Source organism: Patagioenas fasciata, chromosome 1 (genome assembly GCF_037038585.1).
Source record: "Patagioenas fasciata isolate bPatFas1 chromosome 1, bPatFas1.hap1, whole genome shotgun sequence".
NCBI lineage: Eukaryota > Metazoa > Chordata > Aves > Columbiformes > Columbidae > Patagioenas > Patagioenas fasciata.
The window spans coordinates 90,777,965-90,798,073 of NC_092520.1; the positions used below are offsets into that span (position 1 = coordinate 90,777,965).

Consider the following 20,109-nt stretch of genomic DNA (forward strand, 5'->3'; position numbering starts at 1 on the left):
ATCGAAAGTTTGTCTGAGTTGTATGCCAGGCAGTGCTGCCCACTCAGAAAACCTTTATTATGAGAATGATGTGTTCAGGAACCATTAATCTTCCTCAAGGCAGGTCCACATTGAGCAAGGCAATCCTAAGAGAGGTCTGACCTGCTCAGCTTCAGGCCTTTGATATCCTCTCCAGGCAGTGTATTCCGGTGCCTCTGTGTCATTAATGTCCTTCTTCTTGCTAGAGTCTGAACCTGTTCCTTCTTGTTCCTGCACTGCAGTCAGGGAATGGTGTTTCCTCTCTGAAAGAATGTTTTGTATATTTGGAAAACATCATGTTTCCCCTCAGCCATTTCTGGACTAAACAACCTCAGTTCTTTCCTCTCCCTACACAGGTGATGTTTTTGGACCTCTGACTGCTGTCACTGCTCTCCTCTAACTTCTATTCCCTTTAATCTCAAAGTACAGCACAGTACTCTAGCTGGACTCTTGCTGAAGCAGAGTGCACTAGTTAGAGAAGTGTCAGCGTGTTCCTGGCATGTGCACTGCCATAAATCCAGCCTGGCATGTTTGCTTTCTCACACAGCAGTAGAAAAAGTCGTTTATAATCCCTTGATCCTTTTTCTGAAGGACTGCTGCACACTCATTTGCTCTCTGTCTCACATGTAGGCAGCTGGTTATTCATACATTAGGGTGGTGCTTCACAGTTGTCCCTCCTGAATTGCTTCATACCTGTGTCAGAGGAGCTTTCCACTCTGGCAAGATCACTTTGCATTGTCATCCTGCCCTCCAGAATGTTTGTGTATACTCTGAAGCTGGGATACTCTGCAAAAAGGTTATTGTCTTCCACCTTTCAAAGTATAGAAGGAAATGGTGAAATGATACTAAAATACTAAATGGAGGGGTTTTTTGTCGTTTTGTTCAGTGTGATACATTTCCAACAAGCTAGTTCTTTGGGATTGTGAAAGTGATGCAAACAGTATCACAGTATCACAGTATCACAGTATGTTTGGGATTGGAAGGGACCTCAAAAGATCATCTAGTCCAATCCCCCTGCTGGAGCAGGAACGCCTAGGTGAGGTCGCACAGGAATGTGTCCAGGCGGGCTTTGAATGTCTCCAGGGAAGGAGACTCCACAACCTCCCTGGGTAGCCTGTTCCAGTGCTCTGTTACCCTCACTGAGAAGAAGTTCTTTCTCAAATTTAAGTGGAACCTCTTGTGTTCCAGCTTGATCCCATTGCCCCTTGTCCTATCATTGTTTGCCACTGAGAAGAGCCTGACTCCATCCTCATGGCACTCACCCTTTATATATTTATAAACATTAATAAGGTCACCCCTCAGTCTCCTCTTCTCCAAACTAAAGAGCCCCAGCTCCCTCAGCCTTTCTTCATAAGGGAGATGCTCCACTCCCTTAATCATCTTTGTTGCCCTACGCTGGACCCTCTCCAGCAGTTCCCTGTCCTTCTTGAACTGAGGGGCCCAGAACTGAACACAATATTCCAGATGGGGTCTCACCAGGGCGGAGTAGAGGGGAAGGAGGACCTCTCTCGATCTACTGACCACCCCCCTTGTAATACACCCAAGGATGCCATTAGCCTTCCTGGCCACAAGGGCACAGTGCTGGCTCATGGTCATCCTGCTGTCCACCAGGACCCCCAGGTCCCTTTCCCCTACACTGCTCTCTAATAGGTCATGCCCCAACCTATACTGGAACTTGGGATTGTTCCTGCCCAGATGCAGGACTCTACACTTTCCCTTGTTAAATTCCATCAGATTATCCCCCGCCCAACTCTCCAGCCTGTCCAGGTCCCACTGGATGGCAGCACAGCCTTCTGGCGTGTCAGCCACTCCTCCCAGCTTAGTGTCATCAGCAAACTTGCTGATAGTACACTCAATTCCCTCGTCTAAATCATTAATGAATATATTGAATAATATTGGCCCCAGTACTGACCCCTGAGGCACTCCACTAGATACTGGCCTCCAACTGGACTCCGCACCATTGACCACCACTCTCTGGCTTCTCTCTTTAAGCCAGTTTGCAACCCACCTCACTACTCTATTGTCGAGACCACACCTCCTCAACTTAGCTGTGAGGATGCTGTGAGGGACTGTGTCAAAGGCTTTACTGAAGTCAAGGTAGACCACATCCACCGCTCTGCCATCATCCATCCACCTTGTTACATTCTCATAAAAGGCTATGAGGTTGGTCAAGCATGACTTACCCTTGGTAAAGCCATGCTGACTGCCCCTAATGACCCTCTTATCCCTGATGTGCCTTGAGATGGCACCAAGGATAAGCTGTTCCATTACTTTCCCAGGGACAGAGGTGAGGCTGACCGGTCTATAATTACCCGGGTCCTCCTTCTTGCCCTTTTTAAAGACTGGAGTGACATTTGCTTTCCTCCAATCCTCGGGCACCTCTCCCGTTTCCCAAGACTTGGCAAAAATGATGGATAGCGGTCTAGCAATGACTTCAGCCAGCTCCCTCAGCACCCGCGGATGCATCCCATCTGGACCCATGGATTTATGGACGTCCAGACTACTTAATTGTTCCCTAACCCAGTCCTCATCGACTAAAGCAAACTCCTCCATTAACCTGGCTTCATCCGGGGTCTCAGGGGTACAGGGTTCCCCAGGACATCCTCCAGCGGAGTAGACAGAGACAAAGGCGGCATTCAGCAATTCTGCCTTCTCTGTGTCTTCTGCCACCAGGGCACCCACCTCATTCATCAGTGGGCCTACATTACCTCTGGTATTAGTTTTATCTGCTATGTATTTGAAAAAGTTCTTCTTGCTGTCCTTGACCCCTCTCGCCAGCTGTAATTCTAAGGAGGCCTTGGCTACCCTAGCTTCCTTCCTGCATCCTCTAACAGCAGCCTTATATTCCTCCCAAGTGGCCAGTCCCTGCTTCCATGACCTGTAAACTCGCCTCTTCTGCTTGAGCATACCCAACAGATCCCTATTCAACCACGCAGGCCTTCTGGCTCCCTTCCTTGACTTCCTACGTGTGGGGATGCTCTGATCCTGAGCATGGAAGAAGCAATCTCTGAATGCAATCCAGCTCTCTTGGGCCCCTTTTCCTTCAAGCAGTCTTGCCCATGGGGTTTCCCTCAGCAGTTGCTTGAAAAGGCCGAAATTAGCCCTGCCAAAGTCCAGGGTTGCAATTCTACTTGCTATTCTGTTCCTGCCACACGAGATGCTGAACTCCACCATCTCGTGGTCACTGCAACCCAGGCAGCCCTCAACCTTTACTGCTTCAACCAGACCCTCTTTGTTAGTGAGGATGAGATCCAGCAGTGCACCTCTCCTGGTCGGCTCCTCCACCATCTGCATGAGGAAGTTATCATCAATGCACTGGAGGAACCTCCTGGACTGTGGCTGGCTGGCTGAATGGTCCTTCCAGCAAACATCAGGGAAGTTAAAATCACCCACAACAACCAGGGCCTGTGACTGTGAGGCCACTCTCAGCTGCGCATAGAAGGCATATTCGACATATAAACCATTAGATGTATGACTGAATTGTTTCTTCAGTAACTAAAAATATTTTGTCCATGAGCTTTTTGGCTGTTGTGCCACTGTGCTATAAAAAAATGGTTCAGTAATGCCTGTCATCTCACTAGGATAGTACTGAAGAACTTAAAAATTAATTTCTTGATGTAAGCTTACCATCTTTCTTGCAGTCACTACTTGTCATTATACAAAATTTTGGAACTCTTCTCAGCTACTTCATCTTCAAACCTTTTCATAAGACAACTGAATATGTCCCATCCAGACAGTTTGCACAATGTAGAAGAAATTTATATTTCACTTGTCAGACTTAACCACCCACCTGCCTGAAATCTACTGCATTTAACTCATATGGAAGAATTTCAAGTAATTAAAGTTGCTTAACCATTTATAGAAATTGGTACTGGGAGTATGTCTATCCTGCAAAATAGAGTCAAATGCAGAAACAAACAAGTTAAGCAGGTGCCTCTGCATTATGCAGCACAGCTTAGATATATTAGATCAGGAATTGCCTCCAGTTGTGTTGCTGATATGTTCTCCAGTGGTATGTGGATCCTTGTTCAGTGTCCCTGTTGAACACTGCAAGTTTGCCTTAGTAGGTTCATACCTTCACAGGAAAACTCAAGAGCAGAAGCCCCTCCAGCTTCCTCTGTGGTAGGGAACTACCCTAAACTACTGTTATGAATATTTGCTTCCACAGCGGCATTTTCTACAGAGGTAGACCACTGTGGGAATGTTTTTCCAGTTTTTAAAAAATCATGCATGTGAGGCAGATATATTGGTGATATGCTGGTAACTCTGTGCAGAGATAAAGCTGAAAGCAATATAAATAATGAATGTTTTCCTCCTGTTGAATGTCCCTTACTTAACATTTTGTCTCACTAAAATCAATAGAAAGAATACAGGACAAAAGGACTTCTATTTACTGAATTTATGCCTTAGAAAATTAAGTGTCAAATATGTCAGGCTAGTTAAGAATTAATTTATACCAATTTTATTTTTATAATGCCAGCTGTCACTAAGTGCTGCTGTTGCAGATTGTCTTACAGTTCACCTTTTTTTACAGGTGAGCAAATCTTGACCTTTAAAATGCCAATGTGCTTGCTCTGGGGCGAACAGCCAAGCTTTGTGCAGGTTCGTGGGGATGTGAGTATTTTGCATGTTCAGAACAGAAACTGGAAAAGGTAATTTAGCCATCAATAGTTAGACAAGTTTGCTGTCTTTAAGTGAACAGTCAGGTAAAACTTTATATGTGACTTTGTATCACCACACTATGTGAGGGCCTTTTAAATCAATTGCAGTAACTGAGCTCCAGATATGCACTGAAATTAGTAGTTAACTTAGGATCACAAAGATTATCTTGCAGGGTTCAATCTTGGACCATGGTAACATTTTTAATAGAAAAAAATGTGGGTAATAGATTGAGAAATGCACGGACAGTAACAGCATGCTAGAAAAGCTTTTCTCAAACCCCAGAGTATCCTCTGGGGATGGCCAGACTGACCTAATCATCACAGAAAGATTATTTAATCTATCATGAACCTGAGTTTTAGTTTTCATAATGAAAAGTATTTTTCTATTTCTTTTGAGTGGGAAGTAGAAAACAAGTGTGTCTGTAAAGGAAGCTGTCATTTCTGGGGACTTGATGTGGTGACATCTTTTTGACACAGGAAACACCTGTCAAACACATGTGACCCTTGATCATAGTGCTTTCTCTTTCCTCTCAAAAGAAGCGGAACCACTTAATTTTGTTGTTGTTCTGGTGGAGATGCAGATTCATGGGTGTACACGAGGTTTGTTACAAATAAATGGCAACCTACTCGACACCTTGAGTGTGAAATGCTCTGGAAGGATTTGCAGGATGCAGATGTTCTCCCCATCCCTCTGCCCTGCTCCGTGGGGGACTGATACCCAGCCTCTGCCTTCTGAGCAGGCCATTAATCTGACATGCAATCTGATTGAATGAAACAGGGTAAATCCCTGTAGGATAACAAAATGCTAGATTAGCAGTTAGGAAACCTTGTGATTAGAGAGATTAACTGCTAAGACATCATTCTTTCAGAGGTAAAGCCTCCATTTTCATTTAGAGCTGTTAGTCCGTGAAAAACTACTGCACTAGCAATTAGGAAACTGTAAATGTGCTGACCTGCAGAGGGGTGATTGAAGCTTAAGATAACTTTGGTAGCAGTATTTCTTGCTGTTTGCTTGTTAGGCAACCCATTTTTCTTTCTCTGGACATTTAAGGTTTTACTTTCTCCAAAGATGCTGTTTTCTTTGAAGAAAAGGGGATTTGGTGCTGGCTACCACAAGGAGCAAAAGTCCTTCTCTTTGGCTTTATAATTTCATTAGGTATGGGATAACAGCTTTTAAGGAAGGGCATGGCTATAAAGATCAAAGGGTTCCCTAGAACTTTCTGAGCTGCCTGATAGAAATCTACCACTGGATGTTAAAGGTTGCAGTAGTCTCCTATAATGGCACTTGCAAAAGCTGTAATAAAATATAAAAGAGCTATAATAAAATGTATAAAAATAATTGTTGAAATATACTTGCTTTAATAGACATTATTAAATTAGTTGGCTAGTTTAATTCAATATAGACATGATATGTAGCTTTTGCTTTGACATGGCAAACAGGAGCTTTAGAAAACATACTACAAATATTTTTGCAAACATTTCTGCATCTCTTTCCAAGTACCAGGTGAGAGTTTAGCACTCTACTGCTCCAAGCACATGTGCATTAAAACCTGAAAATGTGGTAACTATGAAATGAAAGGGAAATATTATTCTAGAGAAACCTGAAATGAAAGCTTTTGGGGATAACTGTGTTTATCCCAAGTTCCCTTTTTCTACAGAATAAATATGATTAAAAATGAAAACAATGAATGCAGAACATGAAAAAACTTCATAGAGGATGTATTAGGGATACATTTAACAGACAGCATTAAATGTGATTTCTCGTATTTCTCCCTTTCCAGAGACATAATAGGTAATTAAGTTAAATCACACTCAGAGGTGTCATTTTGGGGTAAGAAACCCCACAACAACCTTGATCTAAGCAATTGCTTTTGAATATTCTGCTAGGACCTAACTGTATCTTTGGGCTTCTAAATTCTCTAAACAACGCAGTTCATACTTGATTTAATGAACAGAGACATTTGCTAGATGGCCTGCCATGGCTTACTCCCACTGAAACTAAGACGTCTTTTTCCCTACACAGCCAGGAAGAGTTAAATGCTCATGTGGTGTGACTAAAGCACTCTGGACATCACTCATAGCAGTTTCTCTACTCAATATTTTCAGCAGCATGGTGCTGTATGCACGAGTAAAAGCCTGTGGGGAGAAGTTTCAGCTCCATCTGTAGATAATTCATTCAAACATTTCCACTGTTGCTGCTTGGCAATTAAGGATCTCAGGACCAGCTTGCTAGAGAAAAGCTTTACAAATCTTTATCACCTCTTTTGCCATCCTGCAGCAAACAGGAGCAAGTCTTTACATGGCTTTTCTCATTCTAGTTGTGCTAGTTTCCTACACCCTTTCACATGGTTAAAACATCATCCACAGTGCTCTCATCAGGTCCTGCTTCACTGGTTTTTGAGATCAGAATATTTCCTTAGTGTTGTCGTTTCCAAGAAGAGATGGTAGGCAGCTCTAGGGTTGAAATCTGTATTTGTTCTTAGGATTTCCTTAGAAATCACTTAGAAATTTTAACACTTTTGCAACAGGGTTGTTTTTTCTCACATTTTTCAGAAACCATGGAATGCTTTTGCTGCAGCAATGTGCTCTTCAGCAGAAAACAAAGCAGTGAAAACACAAAAAACCACCAGATGTGGCAGCTTTGAATGCTTTTACTTTGTAGACAAGCTAATGCTGGGGCAGAAAAAAAATATCTAGGCTTCTTACAATGTCTCCTTTACTATATATTTTATATCTAGCAGAGTCTGATGTCACTTGTGGGCAGAACCCAAAGGAGATAAAATGGGTCAACTGATGAGTAATTGGGTTATTTGAACCAAGTATTACTCTGAATGATGACTCATCAGGCTAGAGCCCATTTGGAAGCTGAGGATAGTGTGGACCCAATAACCTTGTAAATATTCCTTACCCTTTCCCTCTGCAAAGCTCAGTAGCATCCCAGCTTTTAGCACTTTACTCATCCCTGTAATTCTCCTTGTTGTTTTCAAGGTGAAGAGTCCTCTGCATTGTAAGTGTTCTGGGGCTGTTAATAGCAAAATCCCCATTTCAGTAACAGATGCTCAAGTGCACTTGTGAGTGGAGGTGCTACTGGAGACGCAGGACTGTCACAGCAGTCTCACCCCCACCATGTTTGGCTGCCCAGGTGGTGTGTGCCTGCAGATTCTGGCACCACATCGCTCTAAAATAAAGGGAAACTGACACAGCCAGACCTACCCTTGCCTCTCTCTGCTGAATTTTTCCTCCTGTCCATTAGTCCAGGTTGTGCCCCAAGGATACACAAGCCTGCACAGGGGGAGGCACAGCTGCCCTGGTCTGGCAAAGAGGTGATGCAGGAATTGAGACCTGCCCAGAGACTCCCAGTGATGCTTCCCTCATGCCTATGGGCTTACCCTTCCCCAGAACCCCTGGGACAGCCAGAACTCAGACCTTCCCCAAGGGTGGAACCTACTTATTGATGGTCTGCTCTAGTAGGACAGCCAAGGGGGTACAACACACACCCCTAGCAATGCAAAGCCCTGTAAAATCTGCCTTTTTGTGGTGGCGGTGGTGAGAGACATGCTGTGCACTGAAGCAGGATGGTTGTAGACTCACAAGCTCCCCTCTGGGGGAGTCCTTGGGGGCAAGGCCAGCCCTACCCGTACTCCTGGAAAGGAGGGAGCTAGGGAATTGCCTAGGAAAGGAAAAGTGAATTGCAGGCATATGGCCTTCCTCAAATCCCAACAGCACAGCAATTTGGGAGGAAGGTTGGCAGCTGGCCACATTTTCCTGGGGATGAAGGCGTTGTCCCCTCAGGGGACTCAGGAGGAGCCAGAAAGTACACTAGCAGTCACTTGCTTTCCAGCTGCCATTTGTATAAATCTGGTTTGGTGACTGCATTTCTCCAAAGTGGGTAAGCTTTCTGGGTGCCACCCTCTTGGAGGGCTTCTGTCCTGAGTGGCGCTAAGGGAGGGAGAGTTCCAGCCTTTGCAGGAGTCCAACTCCTGGAAAATGTGTCCAAGCTCCTCTTTGCATTTGAAAGCTTTGGCTAAAGACGTACTGCATCATGCAAGGTGGGCCTGTCTGAAGGAGAACACCTAGCAGCTTCCAAACTACACCTTATCTGAAACCACTGGGGGGCTGAGAAGTGTTACGGGCTGCTGCACACCTTGATGCATTGTAGAGCGGATGAGCACAGTGTTATCTGGTTCAGGTGTTTCGGTAATTGTGATTCATTAGGATAACTACAGAGTTCGGTGGCTAGCACCTGTGTGCTCCTGCTGAGCTGCTGTCAGTGCTCTCAGCTCCAATAGGAAACATATGGCTGTACTGGCTGGATCCAGATTTTTTCCTCCTTTTATAGTCTCTTTGTGATGTGTTTGTTGGCCTCTGCAGCACTGAGGGTGCAGTTGCAAGCAGCTTTTTTAAATGACATGGAGGAGTGATCGGTTTGATGAGTTTTATCCATCCTTCCCCAGCAGGATTGCCCAGGTGCTGCTGGCAGTGCATGGCTGCCATGGGGACCCATGCAGCAGCGGGCTATGCTGACAGAGCCTCTTACCCAGGGAACCATTTATCCTTCACTGAGAGGCAACAGGAAGACAAAGGATATTTAGTCCTTAGTGTGGATATCTATGGTTTTCATATTACTCAGAGTCAGGCTAGAAATCCAGCCTCCCCACAGACTCGAATTTGTGGGATGCTGCTCTGAGACCGCATGTGGGTCTTGACCATACATACGAAAAATAAAGGGGTTGCCTGAGTGTGGGTCTCATCTCCTGGGCTGTGCAACTACTATCAAAATCTAGAAATGCAAGGGAGAGCTTCATATCTTAATGATAGTTGTATAATGTTTCTGCTAACAATAATGGAATTTGGATTTGGAGTAGGTGGTGACGGGCAAACAGGAGTGTAGCTTGAGTCAGAATTCATCAGCAGGGAAAAACATACATCTTTATCAGTCGATGGGGCTAAAATAAAACTGCAATCATTTGACAGCTCTAAGTGATGTATCTCTAAATAGTGGTGGTTCTGATCATTGAGAAATCTTGACTCCTGCAAGCTTGACAGAGAGTAATTAAGGGACAAGCTCAGCAGTCAATAAATGCCCCACAGGATTACAGGTTCACAGCAGATCCATGAGGTGCAGTCCTCTGACAAAAGCCCCAAAAGGTAGTAAGGTGATCCTGATTTATTCTGCAGCAGCTTATCAATCATGCTATTGGGCTGGGCCCTGGGCACACAGCTTTAACAGTTGCTTTTATATTTCCAGCACTCCTTCTTTTCCACGGATCCTGCCTTCCCACTTTCTTAGGAAAGTTAAGGGATGTTAAATAATCCTTACTAAGCCCACAGACTGGTGGTGGATAGCTGTACAGGAAAGATAACCTGGCACTAAACCAAGGCCATTTCTGGAATGAAACACAGTAAAGACATTCAACAGCATCTGTCAATATTGTATTTCTCTTTTATAAACAATAAGGATGCATGCCTGCTGCTGCCAAGATAGAGATCTAATGAGGACATTGGCTTTCCTAATGGGTAAGTTCTAATCAGGCTTCTCTGCTACCACATGCTGCCACACAGGAAAAACAGAAGAAAAATAATATTTGTTGGGATATGGAGAAAAGGTCACAGTAATCATATCTGCTACTATATTGATATGTAAGATTGCCCTGTGCTTGTCCTTCCTCCCTCAAGACAAAGTAGCTTTCTCGGTCATGGAGTGAATTTACAAGTAGCATCCAAAGCTAAGGAAAGCATTTCTAGGGACACAGCTTGGTTTACAGGAGGGAAGTTTCTTTGGAAAGTGATTTGGTTTTGCTTTAAACACTTCCACATACAGAAAATATTAAGAGTAGTGTGGCTGTGAATATAGTAGACACAGCGGATCATACCTGCCTGGATTTGTGGAGTTGAGAGCTGTCTGAGTTGAGTATGAGCAGCCCAGCCACATTTGGAGAAGGGTTGAAAAGGTCACAGCTCTGAATCAGGACAGCACTTAGTTGAATCCTTAAATAGCAGTGGGATTTAAATGCATCCCTAAGCTTTTTCCTTAGCTACAATTTTAGCTAGCTGGAATATTAAATATTCAGTTGAATCAAGGTGGGAGACACAGTGGTCATAAGCTCCCCGCAGGTCTGTAGGTTCTCTGAGCTGTGCTCATGACCAGTGTCAGGGGACATGGGAACACCCCAGTAGCCCGGGACATGGCGTCCCAAAGGGCAGCGGGTCACCCCTGGCCTGTGGTGGGACCAGGCACTGACAGCCAGTATCCTTTGGGCTCCTCTGTAGCCTCATTTTAATCCTTTCTGTAGTTTCTTAAAAGGAGGTCAATTTGTGGGAGAGTCACAGGGCACCGAAGTGGTGCTGTACTGCTTATTTTGTACATATATATATATGTATATATCTATGGTGGCTGACAAAGAAAATCTTGCCTGGGGAAACAGGTCTGACTGACAGGGAAACTTGTCTCTGGATCATGAGAAATGTCAAGAGGACAAAGCAGAGCAATGGGTTAGGCTGGTGGCCTGTGGCTGCTTGGAGGTTTTAGGGAGCCGACATTTCATGAGGCAGTTCACACCTCAAATCCACTCATTCTTTGTGGAAAACTTGTATTGGGGGAAATATTGGAGAGCTTTTATAACCAGTTACCAAGCTGCATTCTTGCAGCTGGCAGGGAAGGGCAAAGCCACACATCATGATGTGCTGCTTCATGAAATCATAGCAGGCTAGTTAGCTCCTTTGCATCAAGTATAGTTTGGCAAGCTGCCATCCGAGTTTAATGCAAAAACTTCCTGATATGTTTGACTCTTTCAAGGTACTAAAAAGGAAAAAAAGAAAATCAAAGGAGAACCAAATATACTTGCTTTATTGTTTTCCCATTGTCACATATTTCTTCCCAGACAGCAAAGAGAGATTCATTTTTTTTCCCCAGCACCTTTTTATATGTGGCGGACCACTAATACTGATGGGGAAGTTGAAATGTAAAATGTAACTAAAGTCCTGTCTGCTAGTTTCAGGAAAACAGCAACAGATTAAAAAAAAATATTTGGAATTCTTAAACCTCAAGGTCTAAGCCATAGAAGAGTGTTTCTTTAAAAAAAAAAAAAATTAACCTGATCATAGATCTTTTATCACTTTGAATTTAGAGATTTAAAAATATCTTAGCTGAAGGCTGTGGATGGCAGAGGAATAGAGTTACACAGACTGAAAAATAATAATTCACTTTTCAATCATGATATTAGAATGTTGCTGGTAGTCTGAATGGCCTGTTTGTTACCTGATGGTGACATAAATAAATGAAACTACCTCTGGAAGCATGAAAGTACCTTATTGTAAGATCCTCTATGAGCTCTCAGGGCCAGGGACTGTTTTTCTTAATGATTGCTTATCAGCCCAACCTGCCACTGCAGTTAGGTAGGAGAACCAACTTCCCCAAAGCAAGCACTGATGTCAGTGCTTCCCACTGTAGTCAGCTTAAAAGAGACCCTTCCCCTTCCTTTTTCAGAGGACAACTACTTTGAACCTTCTTAGAGAAACACATGGAGGATAGATACAGTACAGAAGAAATGCTGGAATGCAGCAATAATAATCCCTGTCTTCAAAGGAAGGAAAAGAAGAATCTAGGGAGTTTTGGGCCAGCCAGCTTAACTTCAGTTGACCAGGAAACACTTGCTTGAAATAACTATTTTGCTAGTACTTGGTACGAAATCAGCAAGAGTTAATAACAATCTGTCAAAACCAGGTTTTGTTAATCTGATTAATTTCCTTCTTTAACAGCTTAAGGGGTCCTGTGGGTGAGGGAAGCCTTTGATCCTGTCCTGCATGACATTTTCATAAACAAGTAGAGCAAGAGGTCAGATGACATACACCGCGTGGTATCCAAAATTGCTATTAACTGTCCTATTAACTCTCCAAGCTTCACTGTCAAATCTGGGGGGGACTTACAGGCATCTTTCCACCAACTGGGTCTCCTTTATAGATGGTTTTAGTGAGTACACATGCTAAATTTGCAGGTACTGCAAAGCTGGTTCATGCAACAAACATGGCTGTGGACAAATTGATCTTGACAAACTGGAGACATGGTCCGGTAGAAAAAAACCCCAAATCAAAACCAAAACCGACCAAACAACAAAAAAAAACCCCACAAAACCAACCAACAAAAAAACCCCAAACCAAAACAAAAAAACCACCACAACAAACCAAACAAACAAAACAAAGCAAAACAAAACAAAAACCAAACCCAAAAACCTGCAATTCCACATTGCGATGGCCCTAAACTCCAGCTGAAATTATTATTGCCTGTATTACAGAGGGGTCACCCACCTTATGCAATTCAGGCAAGCTCACAAGCTGCGTGAGCAGCAGTATAACCTTTGAGACACAGGAAGAGGTTTTTCTGCCCAGCTCAACGTGGGTGGAAAAGCAGATCTAGCTTTGGGTATTGTTTTTTGAGAAGGGTATGGAGTAATTACAGAGATCCTTGGGGAGAGAAGTGATAAAAGCAGGAAACTTAAAAAACTGGACCCCCACAGAAATGCTAAATGAACAGAGGTGTCTTCTAGTCTATAATAATATCAAAATGTATGAAGCATGGCTTTTGTAAGCAATACTATTCATTGCAGATTGACTTTGCCATGCAGCACAACATGAACGCTCACAAGGGGCTGCAGGGTGTAGTGGTGGGAGGTGAAGGTGGAGGAGAGATTTCTCCACCCAAGGGCTTTCACATTACTTTCTTCTTTTGCAGAGGAAATGGCCATGGATACAAGTCAATGGTAATCAATTGTAAGCACTAAGTTCTCTGGGGTAATATAAGAAGGACAATAAAATTTAACAATTTGTTGGAGCACCTGGGTCATGAGCATCCCCATAAGCTGAAGCAAATACTGTTGATACAACTCAGGTTTGCCCAGCTCCACATGCTGCACAGAAAAGCAATTGGTGGCTTCAGTCCTCTGGTTCAATTTTTTCAGCCTTGCTTTAGGATTAGAGATGGTTGTAGTGGTGCGATAGCCCTGGACAGACCCAGCTTATATATATATATATATATATGCGTATATACATATAAATAAATATACATATAAATGTAACCCAGTGTGTAGGAAGGCAGGAGTACAGCTCCTGGGCGCATAGGGCACCCATCTGCCACACCCACCCTCACCCCTGGAAGTGTGGAGGTGCCTGCATTTCACCTCATTCCTTTTGCAGGCATCCTCAGAGCTAACCAGCTGGCACCAATAAAAGCCCCAGGACCAACAGAATTAATCACAGAGACAACATAGCAATAAATAGAAATGTGCTCTACCTCACTGCAGGACAGAGGAACAGTTTTTTGGAGTAGAGGAAAGCTGCTGCTATAATGCATCACTTCTTCAAACAGACGTTTCTTCACAAAAAAAGACTTAATTGCTCCTTCCCTGTTAAAACATTTTGCTGGTGCCCTCAGCTGTTGCAAGAAAAGGTTTAAATTCCAGAGCATTGGCTGTATTTCTGTCAGATCTTGTTACCTTTGTGGTGAAGATTTGTTATAAATTGGATATTATTGTCTCTAATTTCTAATGGATTTTAATTTTGTCAAGAACTGTTTTATTGGTATCAGAAGCTGGAGGATACGGCAGTGTGACAACGGCAGTGTTGCCTTCTCCTGATCAGCGATGGCTCCTGTTGTGAGTGTGGTTTTTCTTTTTTAACATCTAGCACCTGGAGCCATGGCATTACTTAATAAATATGCTTTAAAAGAAATGAAAAAGAGAAAAGGAAAAACAAGTTTCTCACAGAAAATGACCTAAAAAGTGTTCCTCACAATATCAGAGGAAGCAAAAATAACTTATTGTTGGATACCATTGTAACCTTTGTATTTAAGACATTTTTGTATTGTTTAGGAAGTTAGTTGTCCTTGTGTATGAGCTAATTGTATGAATTTTTACTTTGGTTGTCTGGGTCCTGGTTTGTAAACATTTATAAACATCTGTGCTCAGCAGAACTGCAATCTTTTCTTCAAAAGGAGAAAAAAGAAGTTCCACTCCCAGATTACTGGAAAAAAGAACCCTGTCTCTTGTTTATTTATTTATTTAGAAAGCACAAACAGCAATGCATGGGGAGGGGAAGAGAGATGCAAAACAGGAGAGCATACAAATCCATCTCGAAAGAAATAGTGAGACACTTCCCAGATGATTAGTAGTACATCAGTCTATGTGAGCATTTAAACTGCTGTACCTCTAGATTAAAAAAAGAAACCACAGAGAATTTCTGAAGAACAAGGTAAATGTCTATATTTCAGAAATCCCACCACGATCCACTTGTAGGCAGCAATGTTTTTGTTTTGTTTTATTTTTGCTCCTGACATTTCTTCCTGGGGTTCTCCCTTGCTCATGCTATGGTTTCTTTCCTCAGTGTCCGCCTCTGGTGACAAGTAAGGATACTTGTGAAGGAAGATTTCCCCTTCGTTCTTGACCTTTTCTTCAACTTCTTCTGATGCTTGAGTGAAATTCCAAGCTCCTCCATTATCGCATTGAAAGAAAGACACTGGTGGAAGACGGAAATAGCATTAGACACTTCACACTGAAGGCAGACCTTACGCTTTGCACAAATGGTGGCTCTTGGAAGCCAGGACCTGAACTCTTACTGGTGGGCTCGAAAAGCTTCTCTGCCGAGTTCTCCCAGCTTTGAATAAGCCCCTAAGGTATAATAAATGAGGCTGTGTAAGTCATGTTTTTTTGCCTAACTTGGGTTCCACTGAATTTAATTTAACTCTGGCTTAACTAAAGCTGCTTATGGATGTTTCTGAAATTCTACACGGATGCATTTCCGATGTTTTGGTGGCTTTGTATCATAAAACTTACCTTTTTTCAGTAGGTAAATTTCCTCCTGACCTTAAAAGAAAAAAGATCATCTTTTTTAAAATTACATGTACCTTAGCCACAAAAAAAAAGGTATACTAGAGAAAACAAAGAACACTGGTTTTGAGGGTTGTGGTTTAGTTATTTTCCCCTCATGGAATTAACAGACATTTCTAAAATATAGCACAGTCCTCAATCTTCTTTCTTTGGAAAGAATCTTTTCCAAATATTGTGTGTTGAAGACAGGAGAAAATTACCACAAGAATAAGGTAGATGAATAGTTCAGAAAGAAAGCAGAAATCTTTTTCCTTAGCACCATCATAACATTAACAAAGACGTTTCGGGTAAGTGGAAACACCCCTTAAAATCTATAGTTGGAATAACTACATATAACACAAAGAAACACAGAGGCTTTAAGTGCATCTAGCAATGCAAAAATGTTTCATGCGAATATATATAAATAGATTATTTATATATAAAATGAAGTGATGGTAGAAGTGTGAAAGAAAGCTTTAACCACCTTACCTTCATCAAGTTGAGTAAATCCTTCCTACCAAACCCTTTCTAGAACTGCAGAACTGAACAGCTTTAAAACAACTGGTTAAAACTACAGTTCTTGTAAAATGACAGCAACAGCATACGGACACGGTTCTCTGTATCAAATACAAATTCCCTTCTAAAGGAAACCTTGCACCAATGCAAGGTAAGCAGCCTTCAGTTCTTAACCAGTAATAATGCAATAGTGATCTCAGTTGTATAGGGCTAAAAAAAGTAAAACCAGATTTATTATTGGAAGAAGAGAAAACCCAAGCTTTCCTAGTAGCCAACTATTCCAGGGTAATGTTCTCCAAAGTGAAAGAGAGTATGAGGGTAACTTGGATCAAGGCTAAATAATTTCTTTAAAGTAGCAAAGGAATTCCAGAGAAGTGAATTTCACATGCTGTGGTTCTTCCTCTCCAGTATAAACCTACATTATAACGTGTGTAACCCTGGTTCTGCAAATAAGCTCATCAGTTCATCACCGCTCGTGTGTATTTTACATGTGTATGATCTTGCATATGCCATAGTGTCCTTTTGTGGGATGGACTGCACACAGGCTAAGATCCGATAGTATGTTAAATCTGTAGTTTAATATGCTCTTTCTTTGAGATGTTTAATTTTTGCTCATCTAAAATTATTAAGTCTACATAAATTAAACTACTGTTAATTCATTCCAGATCCAAAATATAATAGATGTAGGCCAGGGCAGTGTAATGTTTGTTTTTTTTTTTTTTCCGAATTACTGTCAGTATTAGCCAGGAATTTGCTGGTGCAATTAGAATTTAAATATCCCCTTTGACACTGTAATATAGGAAGTCCAGTGTTACTTGAGTTACAGTGAAAGGTGTTTGCTGCAGCCTCATGCCCTCAGGAAACAGCAGGTGAAGCAGGTATCATCCTAATAAAGATACTATTTCTGTGTTGCTTCAGGCTTTTTTAGAGAGTAGTACCACTTATTTTCAAACTAATAAAGATGCATGCTCTAATTATCCATGAGTTAGCATGGATAATTTCTCTCTACTACCTTAATTTTAATTGAGCTTTCAAAATCTAGATCACAAAGTGATTCCAGAACTCCATGGCATACAAGGACAGGATCATATTAACCATTTGTAGGATTGATGAGGTTTATTTTTATTTTCTTTCCTTGTTATCCTTAGTAACCTATACATTGTGTGTGTATTTAATAATAGCCATCAGTGTCTGTGAAATGTGCATGCAGAGATGATTGCAGATGAAACTGTACATTTTACTGCCTTGCTAATAGGCTTGTATTTTAATTTTCCAAACTGATTCCTATTATTCAGACTATGCAATTATCACAATGTCCTTCAATTTAATATCAACAAAATAGTCCCATGAAGATAATTTTACATCTGCAGACAGATGCTGACATTAAGTATGTGAGGATTTTAATATCTGACTACATGATTTGTAAAGTGCCCAACTAATTCCACTTCCAACTCTGTCTTGAATTTTAAAATAAATATTATCAGAAACACTTCAAGATATTCTTAGGAATGTCTTTGTTGTTTAGGTCTTGTCTCTAAGAATTAAACTTTTGCTTAATTGTTCATCAATAGCAGTTTTATGTAAAACTGATTATAAAAACATTACTGTTCTTTTTGATGGTCTTTTCTGTAGACTTGATTATGTTTATCCACCCAACGAAGCATGGAAGTAGGGCTTTCAAAATCTGAAAGTGCTTATTGAAACTCTCTCTTCACCTGTCCTGGCAGAGGATTGATGACCCATGAGAGAGGTTGAAGCACACACACAGCACATATGGGAATCATAGAATCATTTAGGTTGGAAGAGACCCGTAAGATCATCAAGTCCAACCATAACCTAACTCTAGCACTAAATTATGTCCCTAAGAGCCTTATCTATACATTTTTGAAACACTTCGAGGGATGGCAAGTCAACCACTTCCTTGAGCAGCCTGTTCCAGGGCTTCACAACCCTTTCTGTGAAGAAATGTTTCCTAATATCCAATCTAAGACTCTCTTGGTGCAACTTGAGGCCATTTCCTCTCATCCTAATGGGCTCAGCCACCTTGCAGAGACAGGGGTTTGGGAGAGAGAGGAATGGGAGGAGTGTTTACAGTGACAGCTGCCTGAGTCTTACACCTTGTACCTCCTGGCTTTGTAAAAGCACAAAAGCAGTTTTAGATTTACACTTGCATTATGCTTAGTTTCAAGGGACTTTAAACATCATTGTCATGAGTTTTGTCAAAGTGAAGCAATGACATTGAATAGATTTAAAACCCTGAACTGATCCTTCAAAGATATCCCAACGGTTGTGGACAAACTACAACTCTGATCAATTTTGTGTATACTCCTGTCTGAGATCCTACCATCTTTGAGAAAGCCAGCTTGAGGTGGCAAAGAACATCACAAACGTGGGAGAGACAGGGCTTTCTCTGCCCCTCTGCCTTCACACAGAGCTTCAGATGGTCTAAAAGAGCAATCTGAGATGATACTTGGAACTTTCAGGGGTTGGGCTACTCATCAGAAGGACAGTTACACATGAACTCTCCCTTGAACTCCAGGAAGCATAGCTCAAAATCCTATTTATCTCCAAGCTTGTGCATGCCATCAGGAAACTGAACAGATGTCTGAAAACTGGAATTGCCCTAAACCTTTCAAGTAGTAGAAAGCTGCAGTACAGAGCAAGTACTAACTCAGCCTGAATGCTGTAGGATTTACAGGAAAAACATTGGGCAAGAAACACATTAAGTGGGAACTCCCAAGATACCCCTCTGAACAGCACCATCTCTGTAGCATAATTACAGTAGCCATTAAAAAGGGGATGGTGGCATTATAAATTCCATTTAAAAGGGTAATACATTGTTCTTTTAGCTTCATATGTGGATAGCCAGACTGAAAGGGTTTCTTTAAAAAGCAATTTTTTTACACACTGTTATATCCACTTTTGAGGTCCTGCTGAGAATAGGAGCAGAGTAGACACAGAGCAATACATTTAACAGAGTAATAAGTTTAACATTTCACTTTTAGTCAGCTTGGCTTTCTCATTCTAGCAGTGTCAAAATGCTGCAGGACATGGCATGCAAGGCTAAAAGGAAATGTCATCCTTTAAAAACAGAAAAGGTTTTGCTCTCCTTGTGATACATAACTCTTTCTTTTTGCCCTTTGGTCATTTCAGCAGGCTATAAAAGTTTGGTCATGAAGCTCCTGAATCCTTCCTTTCTCTTTCATGCAGAAGAGTATGTTAAGCTTTAATATAACTACAGACTCAGAATTTTAAAAATGACATAAAATAAAGTAGAAAGAAGACCGAAAAAAATAATCTAGTCAGGCTTTATTGATCTGCTGGTTATGCTACTGGGCTACCACTGGGGACAAGATTTTTCAATTGCATTTTATCAGCGCTTTGCAAAAACAAACAAATAACAACAACAACAACAAACCCTATAGTGCACTGTGCTGGAGAACTGAGAGCTATGAAAAAAAAAAAAGGATGTGGGCCAGATTTTATTCTGGAAGAACACCTAACAAGCTCAGGCACAAAGAAGGAAGTGCAGAAATCAGGATTTTTCTTCTGCAGTGCCCTCATCACTGTGAAGAACCCACGGCTGGGACCCTGACATATGTCTTCCGCTGAGAGAAATGTGATTTGTTTGTGCTTAGTACAACCAAGGAAAAGTATCCAAAATAGCTTCTCCTAGTGAGCAAGCTGCTGTTGCGGCACATTAAGAATCTGTTTGAGTAGTCTGTCACTGATGGTTAATTGCATGAGGAGATCACTAAATTAAGTTTTTTAAACTGTCAGAATCTCTTGAACAGTGATTGTCAAAACAGCATGACAATAATCCATGGATTCTTTTAACTCTTCTTCAGTTATATAAACTGTTCCTCATTTTCCTGTTTACAAGGAAAAAAAAAAAAACTATTTGCTGGTCTCCCAAACCACCTGAACATGAATGGGATTGCTCAGTGAAGGCACAGATGGCCACAGTATTGCTGAAAGGTGGGGCTATGGCCTGAAACTGGAGGAGCTCAAGCTGCTGTTCATTGAAAGAGGGGGAATTTGCAGACCTGACAATTTCA

At 41.8% G+C, this 20,109-nt stretch overlaps 1 protein-coding gene across 2 annotated transcripts in view; it reads right to left on the minus strand.

Annotated features, from left to right (window-relative positions):
- Window positions 1-14,690: 14,690 nt before the first annotated feature.
- The window catches only part of GRIK1 (glutamate ionotropic receptor kainate type subunit 1), a 172,444-nt gene continuing 167,025 nt past the window's right edge, over window positions 14,691-20,109 (minus strand). Inside the window, exon 16 of one of the 2 annotated variants that reach the window (XM_065862613.2) lies at window positions 14,691-15,185. In XM_065862613.2, the coding sequence (XP_065718685.1) occupies window positions 15,030-15,185 (156 nt within the window). In that variant the 3' untranslated portion in view covers window positions 14,691-15,029. The remainder of the gene's footprint in view (window positions 15,186-20,109) is intronic. The other variant, XM_065862614.2, reaches the window with a different exon arrangement.